At 40.7% G+C, this 15,975-nt stretch overlaps 1 protein-coding gene across 4 annotated transcripts in view; it reads left to right on the top strand.

The window, feature by feature from the left end:
* Positions 1–15,975, top strand: part of LOC112215758 (fibulin-2) — a 49,727-nt gene that overhangs the window by 18,409 nt on the left and 15,343 nt on the right. For 3 of the 4 annotated variants that reach the window (XM_024375127.2, XM_024375124.2, XM_024375126.2), the window contains exons 3-4: positions 14,918–15,032; positions 15,727–15,856. In XM_024375127.2, the coding sequence (XP_024230895.1) occupies positions 14,918–15,032; positions 15,727–15,856 (245 nt within the window). Of the gene's footprint in view, positions 1–5,513; positions 5,604–5,732; positions 6,027–14,917; positions 15,033–15,726; positions 15,857–15,975 lie in introns of all 4 variants that reach the window. The other variant, XM_024375129.2, reaches the window with a different exon arrangement.

Here is a 15,975-nt window from a genome sequence, read left to right as displayed (position 1 = left end):
AACTGCAGCTTGCAAATCCAACCATGAGCAATTGGACAATTTTTGTCCCATGGTATTTGGTGTTATGTTGTCCACAAAATGCAAAATCTGGATTTGGATGGGTTTGTAAAGGCATGGTAGTAGATCCTTTCCTGCCTGTTGACTTGTGATGGCCGGCTGTGAGATATTACTCAAAGAACACCAACAAGAAATGGCTCCTCGAGTTAGAATAAATTATAGGTCTGGTGAGGGTGTGCTGCATTTCTTACCATTACTCTACATGTAGGGAAATAATCACATTCAACAGCTCTATCTATTTTAGTCTGTTTCAACATAAATCAAATTAGTTGTATTTATTTACATTTTTCACATAAATATTTTACATAATTGTGAGTAAAGCATCCCCAACCAGACTCTAAACCAGACTCCTTATATACAGTGGGGAGAACAAGTATTTGATACACTGCCGATTTGGCAGGTTTTCCTACTTACAAAGCATGTAGAGGTCTGTCATTTTTTATCATAGGTACACTTCAACTGTGGAGACGGAATCTAAAACAAAAATCCAGAAAATCACATTGTATGATTTTTAAGTAATTAATTTGCATTTTATTGCATGACATAAGTATTTGATCACCTAGCAACCAGTAAGAATTTCGGCTCTCACAGACCTGTTAGTTTTTCTTTAAGAAGCCCTCCTGTTCTCCACTCATTACCTGTATTAACTGCACCTGTTTGAACCCGTTACCTGTATAAAAGACACCTGTCCACACACTCAATCAAACAGACTCCAACCTCTCCACAATGGCCAAGACCAGAGAGCTGTGCAATTATTAGAAAATGGAAGAAAATGGAAGTTCAAGATGACGGTCAATAACCCTCGGTCTGGGGCTCCATGCAAGATCTCACCTCGTGGGGCATCAATGATCATGAGGAAGGTGAGGGATCAGCCCAGAACTACACGGCAGGACCTGGTCAATAACCTGAAGAGAGCTGGGACCACAGTCTCAAAGAGAACCATTAGTAACACACTACGCCGTCATGGATTAAAATCCTGCAGCGCACGCAAGGTCCCTCTGCTCAAGCCAGCGCATGTCTAGGCCCGTCTGAAGTTTGCCAATGACCATCTGGATGATCCAGAGGAGGAATGGGAGAAGGTCATGTGGTCTGATGAGACAAAAATAGAGCTTTTTGGTCTAAACTCCACTCGCCGTGTTTGGAGGATGAGTACAACCCCAAGAACACCATCCCAACCGTGAAGCATGGAGGTGGAAACATCATTCTTTGGGGAAACTTTTCTGCAAAGGGGACAGGACAACTGCACCGTATTGAGGGGAGGATGGATGGGGCCATGTATCGCGAGAACTTGGCCAACAACCTCCTTCCCTCAGTAAGAGCATTGAAGATGGTTCGTGGCTGGGTCTTCCAGCATGACAATGACCCGAAACACACAGCCAGGGCAACTAAGGAGTGGCTCCGTAAGAAGCATCTCAAGGTCCTGGAGTGGCCTAGCCAGTCTCCAGACCTGAACTCAATAGAAAATATTTGGAGGGAACTGCAAGTCCGTATTGCCCAGCGACAGCCCCGAAACCTGAATGATCTGGAGAAGGTCTGTATGGAGGAGTGGGCCAAAATCCCTGCTGCAGTGTGTGCAAACCTGGTCAAGAACTACAGGAAACATATGATCTCTGTAATTGCAAACAAAGGTTTCTGTACCAAATATTAAGTTCTGCTTTTCTGATGTATCAAATACTTATGGCATGCAATAAAATGCAAATTAATTACTTAAAATCATACAATTTGTTTTAGATTCCGTCTCACAGTTGAAGTGTACCTATGATAAAAATGACAGACCTCTACATGCTTTGTAAGTAGGAAAACCTGCAAAATTGGCAGTGTATCAAATACTTGTTCTCCCCACTGTAACATTGGTTGCAAACCTGTCAATTCGAACCTTATGGGGCTCCTTCAGATCACCAGAGCCAATCGGGCACACTTCGGTGTGTGTCTGTGTCGCATACTGGTCTGGTCATCCATCCAACCACATGGAACTGCAATGGGATTGGAGGTTAGAGAGGGAAACCATTAAAGACAGTGTAGTCTGGATGGCCCTCAGGTCTCCTGCCCACAAACCACAGCCCAGTCAAGAGTTCAGACTTCAGAGAGATGGATGGATCACACATGTCCTGCTATCTGTTCTACTATCAGTCTCACTGTCAGGGAGATTAGGATAAATAGCTGTCGATTCACTGTCTTCTTCAACATGTCCATGGAAATGGAGTCATATGGGGGGGGGAAGCCCCTCTTCCCTGTTATGTCATGGACAGCTTTTGATGGACAGGCCAAGCAAAGCAACTAGGACAGGGTGATGTATTTTATTTACAAGATGGAGTCATCTCCGACTGTGATGTCAAAGGTGTAAACAGCATGGCTCCAATGTATCTGCTTAGCTTATGTAACATGGTATTCGCTCACACATGTGCATACGATCATCCCAATATAGCTTACCTTGATGGAGCATGTTCACGTGTACCAACCATTTCTGAGTGAGAAAGAGAGCATCCATTCATTCGTTTTGTGTGACTGTGGACACCTCACCTGTACTGTAAATCAGTGGCATTCCTGGAAAGGGAAAGATGGAATGATCCATTCGTTTTCATTAACACCAAGGTGAACTGTATGGCAGCGACGGCCACCAATTTATGGCACGAGGATGGGAGCTGCTCTCCCCTTGTTTTTTGCTCCTCTCAGAGGATGATGTCGGATGTTGGGGCGATAGTGCCGTGTGTGGTTGATGTCACCGTAACTTAGTTTTGGACAATTGTTTACAAATGATTTCTGAAACTATGGCTCCTTTTCTCTAGACTCTACACACAAAACCCCAAAACACACGCACAACATGCAAGACGTCACACATCTCTTGAAAAACCAAACACTTTGTTCAAAACTATTTAAACTCTTCTCAAAATTGTGTTTTTGCATATAACCTCTATACACAAACCATCAAATGATGTGACAAAGGTAGAACACTACTATCTTGTGTCTTTTGCATGTTCAGTGTGCAGTGGAGTCCACGGCAGTTTGTCATAGCACTCACCCGTACAAGTACACTACTAAGTTTGGGGTCAATTAGAAATGTCCTTGTTTTTGAAAGAGAATCAAAGACACCAAGAAAGCCAACCTGAAGCTTATTTACAGTGCTCAAGATCTGATTTCTCAGTGAATAAATGAGCTATAAGTGTTTTCACACGTGAGCACTGGGTGTAGGTAATCGGTAAAGGTGTGGCATTTTGAATGGCAGCGTTTTCCAAACGAAACACGAGACCCTGTTACTTTTGAGTGATGTGTCTAATGTAGAGAACTATGTTTAGTGTTTTGCAAAAAGTGTGTTTTAACCATTTGCCAACCGAGTGTAAAAGCAGATAATGTCCTTGCAGTTTTGCAGACTTGGTCTGAAGATTAGGTACATGAGTTAATGGTTTCACTGAGTGTGCCTCAAGTGCCACATTCAGTGTAGAAGAGATTGTAAAAAACTGTAAAGGCTAACAGACAGATGTAATGACAGGCCAAGAGAAGAGAGATGTACCTCGAACCACCTATCAAGCCCACCTCCACAACTCTCCTCCTAACATGATGAATCCGCCATTACACACCTGAATGGAACACATTTGCTTTAGTTCCTTGATTAGAAGGCTTGTCAGAGGGATGTGCGATATTCACAGGCTGAGCTTAGACGTATTTTCAGTTACTCCAGGTATTTGTTTCAAAACCATCACTGTAAAGTGGCTGTTTCAGTGTTAATGTTTGACCTTTATCTGCACAGTCCCGTTTCAGAGCCTTTTTGAAGTTACTCAAAGGGCTCAATTCAATCAAACCCGCACTGTGGTATTTTCACAGTAGCTCTTTTTCCCATGGTCAAATAAAAATGTAGAATGGTCTTGGGTTCTGTAAAGACTCGCTATTATTACCAGGTATACTCTCCACACTGGTAGATGCTTCCAGATTTCCGAATAAGAAGTATGTGTTTGTAAATAAAGGCAGTGCACAAACATTGTTTTGGCAGGTTTAACTGAATTCAAGTCAAACTGCTGTTAATATCTTACCTTATTGATGAGCACATGGGACCATTCTGTACTGTTTCATGATGACTGCAGTGATCCCACCTGGAGAGAAAATGAATAGGATGCAAATAAAATGGATGACTGATGAAGTACTCTGTCTTCTAATAATAACAAATTCATTCAGGTTCAAAGAAGCTTGTCATATGGTGTGACTGGGGACAGATATTTATGAATCAAAGAGGCTTTTGCATCCTCTAAAGTTTTCATATCTTCTCATTTCTAAACCTATAAATTATGCACTGCTGTGTAGCGCATTCTCCACTGGAAATGAACGGCTTAGTGCTCACATGAAAAGGCATGTCAAGGAGAGAGGACCATTAGGACTAAAACAAAGGAAAGTAAATCACTAAGGAAAGGTATGGTGAATAAAAAGAGAGAATTAATGACGAGTTAATGTAAGCTCCTTCAACAGATGAATATTTTTGTTGGTAAATGTTTTTTTTTTCTTGCTTACGTGTTATACTATGCAATCCTGTCATTATTTCTCCTTTCTGCCTGTTTCTTTAATTAGACTCGTGTTTTAGTTGATTGTGTAGACTTGTGAAGTTTTCACGTCTGTGTGGAGTTTAATCATGTGGAAATGGATCAAAAATCTCCACTTGGCACCTTTTCCCCTCCCTCCTCCAGCTGCTCATTCTGTTAAATCAAATGTGAAATTTGAATCAGCCTACATAATAATTCACAAATGAGTTTAAAAGATGTAGAAATGTGTTTTTTCCAGTCTGCTGGTTTAGAAACAGGGCAGTTGTAAGGCCCACAAACATAAAACAGTTTTGGAACAATGACCCAATTTTGTGTTTCACAAGGGTAAACCACTTCATGCCAATTGCCTTCAATGATGTTGTGACAGTCTTAGTTTTCCACAACTGTTTACACACGTTTGCTGAATCTTTGGGCCATTTTCCCAAAACTCGAAACACAAAACACAAAAACACCAAATGCAAAACTCTACAAATCTCTAGCAAAAGCAAACACTGCATTCAAAACTGTTTTATCTCTTTCCAAAATGTAATTTCTTTGCATCAAAATGACAATATATGAATAGATCTGTCTACTAACCAACAACACACGGATGTGCTCAACACAAAACACTCTATGAATATCCCATCAGTAGGTTTATGCCTTTTGCCTTTTCAGTGTTACACTGTAGCCGGTTGTAAAATATTGCTACAGTAATGTATACCTACTCAAATATACATAAATAAACACACACAAATGCGTGTGCATGCATGCCGGGCCATGGTGGAAGACACTGGTTGTTTCACACCAGAACAGGAGACCACTATTGTGAACATGGTGGTGGCAAACAACACCATTAGACTATGAGAAATCCAGAGCCACATAAATGCAGACAACACAATATTCAATAACATTCATCAGGTGGGCTTGTCTACATTGGACCGTGTATTACAGCGCAACCGAATCCGGATGAAACAGGTCTACAGGGTGCCATTTGAGCGAAGCTCATAGTGGGTTAAAGAACAGCGCTATGAATATGTGCAAGTAAGTACTACACTGTGAATTTACTATCATATCAGCACTGTATGTACAGTACTGTAATCCAGTGTAAAGTGCCTCATCATATTGACTGCTCTAGGTTTATGTCACATATTGTCTTGCTGTCTGTTTCAGAGAGTCTTGGAGCTGGATGCCGCTGCAATTCAGCACGTTTATATTTACATTTATGAGGCTGGCTTCAACCGAGCCAAAAGAAGGGGAAGGGGACGGAACATTATTGGCCACCGTGAATGTCCCTGGACAGCGTGGAGGGAATATCACCGTGTGAGCAGCCGTTAACCAGTAAGGCGTCCTCCATCACCATGCCAACCTTGGTCCCTACAACACCGCCCTTCTCTTCACATTCCTGGACACACAACATGGCATCCTTATTCCAACCGAGCAGAGGGGTGGACCAGAGCAGCCCAGGTATGTTGTCATCTGGGGACAATGTGAGTTTCCACCAGGCTGCAATGGTCCACATCTGGTTTATCAACCACCCACAATTGAAGACTTTTTTTCTGCATGCGATGGAAGGTGTATGACCGACCTCTATGACCGACCACGCATGCCTCTTCTCCGGACAATGGAGGATGCATGTGGTGCAGTTGATGTGGGGGCTTTTGGCGGCTGGATCCGTCACTCCAGAAGATTCTTCCCCGCTGTTTAGCCAGGGAGAACATCGCTTGTGATGTAGATGAGTTATGCTGTGGCCAGACCGAAATAGGAGGCAGGATGCAGCCTAATGTCTTTTTTCTTACATTTTGCATGTGTTTATGTATTTTTGTGTTTAGAGTTTTGAAAGAATGAGCCCCTTTTATTTTTATTTTTGTACAGAAAACCCTTTACCTTACTGAATGTTTTTCCTGGTTTTCTCCTGTTGGGTATGGAAAGTGTTACATACAAAACACAAGTGTTAAAAAATACTGCATTTTGGAAATAAATGTCAAATGTTTTTGTTACTGGGGACGGGGACGGAACATTATTGGCCACCGTGCCATTATTGGCCACCGTGAATGTCCCTGGACAGCGTGGAGGGAATATCACCGTGTGAGCAGCCGTTAACCAGCAAGGCGTCCTCCATCACCATGCCAAACCATGGTTGAGCACATGGTCAACCAATGTGGCCCTGATCTCATCTGAGACAACTGTCCTTCCTCATCCTCTTCCTCCTCTTGCTCTCTAATTCTGCCCACCCAACCCCCTGCATCCTTGGGCAAGTACTGTCTCAAATTCCTGCTGCATCTTCTTGAGGAAATGGCAACACTGCTAAAAGGTCAGCTTCACTGTCAAGTTCCAAAGAAAGCGTTCCCAACAGTCCTTTTTTGATTGTGAAAATATGGGCCTAACACTCAGCCACCAACAGGATTGTGGCCAGTAAAAGAGGAAATGGTGATTTGAGTGTCTTACCCTTACTTCTTAGGAAGTGAACAGGGTGGAGCTGTGTTGACTAATGGAAAATGTTATTTTGACACAACGATCCTGATGAAATGTGGTATGATTCAGTTCTCAGTAAGTGGGGGTCTGACGTTTTTGGTTAAAAACAAGTTTTTTTGTGGAAATCAACGAGACAACAAATTTGACCTTTTTGGAGATTTCAAACAGATTGCAACAGAAGGGGAAACTTTCATTCCCACTGAAAGGTGACTTCCAAGCTGTGTGGCTCAGCAAAGCTTTCAAAGATGTTCAAAAATAGTAAATATTTGTGCGTTTAAGGCAAACACTTGCAGCCCACATTTTGATATTAGAGGAAGTAAGCCTAATCCAAAATATAATCAGTTGTTTTTAAGAATGTAAAACCATTTTTAAAAGTAATCCAGTCAGATTACAGTTACTTCATTTCTGTAACCTGATTACGTAATCCCAGTTAAATGTAATCCATTAATATCCATCCCTGGTCCCATAATAATATAAAATATTTCAACAGAAAGACATGGTCCAAGATGGCTGCAGTTGGCAGTAGAGGAGCCTAGTTGGTCTGGAGCAGCAACAGAACACGCAGCTGCCCTAATCTGTTATAAAATAACACCTAGAACAGGTGCAGTTGAAGTTTACATACACTTAGGTTAGAGTCATTAAAACTCGTTTTTCAACCACTCCACAAATTTCTTGTTAACAAACTATAGTTTTGGCAAGTCGGTGGGACATGCTCTTTGTGCATGACACAAGTAATTTTTCCAACAATTGTTTACAGACAGATTATTTCACTTATAATTCACTGTATCACAATTCCAGTGGGTCAGAAGTTCACATACACTAAATTGACTGTGCCTTTAAACAGCTTGGAAAATTCCAGAAAATGATGTCATGGCTTTAGAAGCTTCTGATAGGCTAATAGACATCATTTGAGTCAATTGGAGGTGTACCTGTGGATGTATTTGAAGGCCTACCTTCATACTCAGTGCCTCTTTGTTTGACATCATGGGAAAATCAAAAGAAATCAGCCAAGACCTCAGAAAAAAAATTGTAGACCTCCACAAGTCTGGTTCATCCTTGGGAGCAATTTCCAAATGCCTGAAGGTACCACTGTACATCTGTACAAACAATAGTACGCAAGTTTAAACACCATGGGACCACGCAGCCATCATACCACTCAGGAAGGAGACGCATTCTGTCTCCTAGAGATTAACGTATTTTGGTGTGAAAAGTGCAAATCCATCCCAGATCAACAGCAAAGGACCTTGTGAAGATGCTGGAGGAAACAGGTACAAAAGTATCTATATCCACAGTAAAACACGTCCTATATCGAAATAACCTGAAAGCCCGCTCAGCAAGCAAGAAGCCACCGCTCCAAAACCGCCATAAAAAAGCCAGACTACGGTTTGCAACTGTACATTGGGACAAATATTGTACTTTTTGTAGACTGGTGCACTTCACAAAATAGATTGCATCATAAGGCAGGAAAATTATGTGGATATCTTGATGCAACATCTCAAGATATCAGTCAGGAAGTTAAAGCTTGGTCGCAAATGTGTCTTCCAAATGGACAGTGACCCCAAGCATACTTCCAAAGTTGTGGCAAAATAGCTTCAGGACAACAAAGTCAAGGTATTGGAGTGGCCATCACAAAGCCCTGACCTCAATCCCATAGAAAATTTGTGGGCAGAACTGAAAAAGCGTGTGCGAGCAAGGAGGCCTACAAACCTGACTCAGTTACACCAGCTCTGTCAGGAGGAATGGGCCACAATTCACCAAACTTATTGTGGTAAGCTTGTGGAAGGCTACCCAAACTTTTGACCCAAATTAAACAATTTAAAGGCAATGCTACCAAATACTAATTGAGTGTATGTAAACTTCTGACCCACTGGGAATGTGATGAAAGAAATAAAAGCTAATCATTCGCTCTACTATTATTCTGACATTTCACATTCTTAAAATAAAAGTAATGATCCTAACTGACCTAAGACAGGGAATTTTTACTAGGATTAAATGTCAAGAATTGTGAAAAACTGAGTTTAAATGTATTTGGCCAAGGTGTATGTAAACTTCCGACTTCAACTGTATAATACCAATAGGCAGCAGTCATAATACATACACAGACAATAATATTGCACACTACACATACTGAAGGACAATACTTAATGCTGAAACAATAAAAACATAAATATGAAAGTTTATGAGAAACATTAAAAAACATACATGAAACAGGATAAACCAAAGAAGGAGAGGTGCAACCTGTGGCTAAAAGGTGAATTTGACCAGTGCGTGCACCTCACAAAGACAATTCACAGAGGAGGTGAGTAGATTAGAAAAGGTTGGCAGTGGAACAAAATAAATAATAAAGCTCAGGGATGGATAGAAATTGACAGAATGGTTACCTGGAGGAAAATGGGGGAGGGCCATGCTTTTTCAATTTCAGTGAATGGGAGGATATCCTATTTTTTTATTTCTGTGTTTTAATCTAGTCCAGGGGGGTAATGCAATTTGTAATTGATTACATTTCAATATTTCTCAAGTGTTTCAGAATTAGTTGCTTATTAGGCTATATATCCATGTGTGCCAGATGCTGCCCCTCACCTGTGATTCATCACTAGGCGCACAATATCTAGTGTGTCTATAGGCTATTTAGTGTGGTCTCAATCAAATTATCCATAGGCTATATAGGCTATAGACTATGACATGCTCAGAGAAGCACACAGCTGCTGGGATGGTGTAAATATAACTGGGCTGCATTACACACTGCAATGGATATCCCAACCCTCATTCCAGCCTGCTCTTCTCTTGCTGATCAAAAAGTTTTGTGTGCTGCCTAACCAATGGCTGTGCTGTGTAGACCTGCGGTGGCAGTTCGGGAGAGTCAACGGCTTCTTCAGATTTGTTTTATTTTTATTAGGCCTAGTCAAGATTTTTTGGGGGGGATTAGGCGTAGTCAAAAAAAGATTGCGCGCCGACTAGCCTATGTTCTGTTCAGTTTGACAAGGAGAGCACGAAGAAGGATGACCGGCGGTTAACTTTGATAGCTTACTACTACTATAGTTTATTTGATTAAAAACAATCTGTTTCCTCCCGAGTGGTACTGTCACATCCTGACCTTAGTTCCTTTTTCATGTCTCTATTTTAGTTTGGTCAGGGCTTGAGTTGGGGTGGGCATTCTATGATTTTGTTCTATGTTTTGTATCTCTGCTTTTGGCCTGGTATGGTTCCCAGTCAGAGGTCAATCGTTGTCTCTGATTGAGAACCATACTGTGTTTCCACTACGATTTGTGGGTAGTTGTTTTCTGTTTCGTATCTGTACCAGACAGAACTGTTTTGTTCTCGTTATTCCTCGTTGTTATTTTGTTTAGTTTTCAGTTTTGATTGCGACGACCGTTACAATACAGATCTGGGTTCTATCCAGGACTGTGTTTCAGCCGGCCGCAACTGGGAAACCCATGAGGCGAAGCACATGGGGTTGGGTTTGGCCGGTTGGGGTGTCCTTGTCCTTGCCCCATCGCGCTCTAGTGACTCCTTGTGATGGCCGGGCGCATGCACGCTGACTTCGGTCGCCAGCTGTATGGTGTTTCCTCCGACACATTGGTGTGACTGGCTTCCAGGTTAAGCGAGCAGTGTGTCACGAAGCAGTGCGGCTTGGCGGGGTCGTGTTTCGGGGGACACATGGCTCTCGACCTTCGCCTCTCATGAGTCAGTATGGGAGTTGCAGCGACGGGACAAGATTGCAACTACCAATTGGATATCACGAAATTAGGGGTAAAATGTATGTATAAAATGGGGGCCCAAAAAAATATATATATACATACATTATATGTTTCTTGCCCATAATGTATTTATCGGAGTCATTGACCTCACAATAAGCCAGATTCAAGTAATATACGCTTGAGTTGCTGAAACAGGTCAGGTACAGCAGGCACTGCAGAATCAGAAATTACAGCTCATGGTGTTGGAAGTAGGCAAATTCGAGTAGGCATAATTAATTTACAGTGGGGCAAAAAAGTATTTAGTCAGCCACCAATTGTGCAAGTTCTCCCACTTAAAAAGATGAGAGGCCTGTAATTTTCATCATAGGTACACTTCAACTATGACAGACAAAATTAGAAAAAAAATCCAGAAAATCACATTGTAGGATTTTAAATGAATTTATTTGCAAATTATGGTGGAAAATAAGTATTTGGTCACTTACAAACAAGCAAGATTTCTGGCTCTCACAGACCTGTAACTTCTTCTTTAAGAGGCTCCTCTGTCTTCCACTCGTTACCTGTATTAATGGCACCTGTTTGAACTTGTTATCAGTATAAAAGACACCTGTCCACACCCTCAAACAGTCACACTCCAAACTCCACTATGGCCAAGACCAAAGTGCTGTCAAAGGACACCAGAAACAAAATTGTAGACCTGCACCAGGCTGGGAAGACTGAATCTGCAATAGGTAAGCAGCTTGGTTTAAAAAAATCAACTGTGGGAGCAATTATTAGGAAATGGAAGACATACAAGACCACTGATAATCTCCCTCGATCTGGGGCTCCATGGGGGTGGAAACATCATGCTTTGATGCTGTTTTTCTGCAAAGGGACCAGGACGACTGATCCATGTAAAGGAAAGAATGAATGGGGCCATGTATCGTGAGATTTTGAGTGAAAACCTCCTTCCATCAGCAAGTGCATTGAAGATGAAATGTGGATGTGTCTTTCAGCATGACAATGATCCCAAACACACCGCCCGGGCAATGAAGGAGTGGCTTCATAAGAAGCATTTCAAGGTCCTGGAGTGGCCTAGCCAGTCTCCAGATCTCAACCCCATAGAAAATCTTTGGAGGGAGTTGAAAGTCCGTGTTGCCCAGCAACAGCCCCAAAACATCACTGCTCTAGAGGAGATCTGCATGGAGGAATGGGCCAAAATACCAGCAACAGTGTGTGAAAACCTTGTGAAGACTTACAGAAAACATTTTACCTCTGTCATTGCCAACAAAGAGTATATAACAAAGTATTGAGAAACTTTTGCTATTGACCAAATACTTATTTTCCACCATAATTTGCAAATAAATTCATTAAAAATCCTACAAAATCATATCATACATAGGACTGATGGAGTTATGTCACACATGCAACTAACAAAAATATATGAAAATGTCTGCTCTACTCAAAAGTGAAAGTAAGGAACTTGTCTGTCGGCCCTGCATTAAAGACCAAAATTGGTTAAAGAAAATTGTGATAAATAAAAAAGTATTGCAAAATATTTAGGAAGATATTTTTTCGATGTACCGATTCCATGGCACATGGTTTATAAACTTTTCATTAAAATACGATGCAAAATTCTTTCAACTAAAATAACGTTAAATATATGTGGAATATCCCAGCTCTGAAGATTTTGCTGCGAAAAGACAGAATCATTAGATAATTTGTTTTGGTACTGTCCATTAGGTACTTTGTTTTTGGTCACAGGTTCAGGAATGTCTGAAGAATTGCAACATTTACCTGGAGCTAACTCTGCAAATAGCACTGCTGGGTGATTTTAAAAAGTCATAGTCAATCGATCAATAATACTCTTAGCAAAAATGTGTATCTGTAATATACAATATGTAGAAACTATGAGAATAGAAAGGATCAGAACTTCTGTGAAATATCACAGCACAGTTAAAAAATATATGGCAAATAGAATAGATGAGGATAGATGCAGGATGGGACTAAAAAAGACAAAAGATAAATATTGTAGAATATACTGTGTCCATAAAATGTATATAGTATGTATAAGATGGAAGTAGAAGCCTAAGTGATGTTGTCCATTAGTTTACTTCAATTAGGACAGGGGTGGTAGGGTAAAGAAATACAAAGTATAAAATTGAGATCTCTCTCTCAACCAAAAATGCAAGTTAAAGAATAGGAATAAATCGAACATTAAATTAACTTTAAATAAAGTTCGAGTTGATTTAGGTCTACTCTTTAACTTAGATTTTTGGTTGAGATGGAGATGTGAATCCAACATATCAGTTATTCATTTGTAGACAAACTGGAATTAAAGTCAGAATAAATCAGTGGCACTGATGGAACAATCCAAGCAGAAGATACGTCTCCTTCAAATGTTGATATTTGGTTGCGTTGACAACTAAACACAATTCAATATCCCTTTTGCAATTCAGTAAATAAAATAACCTATGAACTTGTCGACAAGTTAACAAATGATATGTTGGATTCACGGCTCCAACTAAAACAAAAGTTAAAGAATAGGATGAAGAAACGATCCAAGCATTGGATTACATCTCCTTTTAAGTTTGAATATCTGGTTGCATTGTCAATTCAATAGGACTTTTGTAATACAGGTAATAGCCTAAAGGTAAGGCTATCTTACAAACTAATGTAACAGTTTTTATTCAACATTAAAATTAGTAACAGATCCACGGCCACATTTTGAGCTTACTGTAACTGTAAAAGTAGTATTATGTAATGATGGAAAGTGTGTATGTTCAAGATAGCATGCAAAGGTCGCCGGTCTGTGGGTTCTGCACAATATAAATATCTGTGCAGAAGCTCAAACAACATTGATCACTTGCACTATGTACTTGTAATGTAATCTCGACTGCAATCGAGGTCACTTGGTTATGATATTGGATGAAGCACATTACGTTTTTTTTGTCTTTTTATTGAACCTTTATTTAACGAGGCAAGTCGGTTAAGAACAAATTCTTATTTACAATGACGGCCTAGGAACAGTGGGGTAACTGCTTTGTTCAGGGGCAGAACCAGTTCTTATATAAATTCAAAATATCTAACATTGTATTCCCATTCGCTCTTTGTTGTGCTTTTAAATGGTTTAATGTGCACTGAAAACACATTTAGATGACAACTAAGCCAACAATCAGACATTGTTACTCCATTGAAATTTGGTTATGCTTTCAGATGATTGAAAGCATAGTGATGCCACATTGGGAATTCAACAAACTTCAGGCTGTCTTTTTGGAGTGGGTGAATAAAGGTTGAAATCGCATTGATCAACGTCTCAACCAAAGATTACCCACGTTGAAATGACAGTGTGCCCAGTGGGACACCTTGGTTAGAAACACAATTTGTAGCAAACAATGAGTTTGTGTGGGAGAAATGTCCTGAAAGAGGCACATCATAGATTCACCTAATTATACCAACCAGAGAGATACAGTATTGTAGGCTACGGGCCTACCTTTTCAGCAGGCATGGCTACACTAGGAAACATATCTTTATCCTGGAGGGTTAGGTTCAGTCTGTCCAAATGAACTACAATACAGCACAGGAGGCACCAATGAAAGTTGGAATCGATGATCTGGAGTCATCATAGTCATGACCACTGAGGAGGCCAAGCATATTTTAACTCTAAATGAGATGCTATGTTTTTTCCTCTGTCTGTTCCTAGTGATGTATGGGGGTGATAACGTGTTGCCTGAGCACTGATTAGCCTTCAAGCTAAAATGTAGGATGTATTGCCTCTGAAATGTACTTTATAGTCTAAGGTTTCACAGTGCTCCGTGCCAGGGAAACACACAGAGGTGGAAAAGAATAACAATTTGTTCCTCATTCTGTTGAATGTGTATTCAGTCTATTCACCAAAAACACATTCAGACAAGGTCAACAACTCTTAAAATACATTGTGGAACAGTAAAAGTCAAGCTGGGATGCAGACTCACTCTCAATAAACTTGCTAGGATTCATTCTATTTTGATATTGCATAGACTACAATCGTACACATTAAAAGCTGCCTTCCATGAAGGACTGAGTGAAATCTATAGCGTGAATGATACAGTCTGAGATTGCGCTGTCCAATGGTGATCTCTTCATTATCTTCTATGACTTTTTTTTTTCATTTCATGTGTTCCCTCTGAAACACTGACTACAACCATGTCTGTCTGTCTGTTTCTGTAGTTTCTTCCAAGGAGTTGGTGGAGATCTGTTGTGAGACTGGGGAGAAGTGGGCCTCAGCCAACGGCCACTGCAGAAACATGGAGCTCCCCAGAGAGGACAGACACTCCATCTGTCGGTAAGCCCATGGAGACACACTGGACACAAGTACTAGGATGCCCGATTTTTGTGTAGTAAATCCTTAATTCCTCAACTCAAAACCGGAGTTTTTCCTGGTCATGCTCAGGGTCCTACTTAGCTACAGAATGTCTTAGAAATGTCAGCTTTACTGCTTTCACCATGCCAATGAGGGATGGCCTGTCTGCTTCTGCTTCAGCCGTGGATGGCAAGGCCACTATGCATTAGTTTAGTTCATTCTAATTTGTGTACTTTTTTAGCCTACTTAAAACTTGATCATCTTAGAAATGTATTCTTACAGTATGTTATTTCAGACTTTCTGGGCCCATGTCATTATTGTATAGCATGATTTAAAGAAAGTTGTCATTGATGTTTTGTATATGAAGGGAATGATATGACTTTCTATCTACAATTGGATTACAAGTGACAATAACAAAACCAAACATTTTACAGGCCCTGTCATAATCTTTTGAAAATTATATTATATTGCACAGCATAATACTGTTAATGTTTGCCTTAATAGACTTCCAATTTGGTTCTATAACAATTCCAGACGATGCTGGTTTTGGCTAGAGCTAGGCAAAGATAGACTAGTAGTAGACTAGACTAGTACTAAGACCAGTTAGGCATAGGTACAGTCAAAACACTGCCTCACATTCTAACATCCCTCCTGTGTTTCTTTCTTTCTCTGCCAGGACGGCTCAGAGACAGTGCTGTCTGGGCTCTCTGAAGGAGAGTCACTGTTTCTCTGGTATGAATGCAGCCAGAAAAGGAACTGTGTGTGAGGTGGACAACAATGACCAGTGTGGAGCTGACTCCTACAAGGTAAAGCTGCTTCCCATGGTACTGTTGGTTGGTTGGTGCTACACCAGAGTTGTGGGTTTGATTCCCACATAGGCCACATTACATATAGTGAGTAAAGTTCTGTTGTTCTTGCCACAACC

The sequence above is a fragment of the Oncorhynchus tshawytscha genome, linkage group LG16, assembly GCF_018296145.1.
Source record: "Oncorhynchus tshawytscha isolate Ot180627B linkage group LG16, Otsh_v2.0, whole genome shotgun sequence".
NCBI lineage: Eukaryota > Metazoa > Chordata > Actinopteri > Salmoniformes > Salmonidae > Oncorhynchus > Oncorhynchus tshawytscha.
Note: the sequence above shows the minus strand (reverse complement) of the source record. Positions and strands in the feature narration are given on the sequence as shown.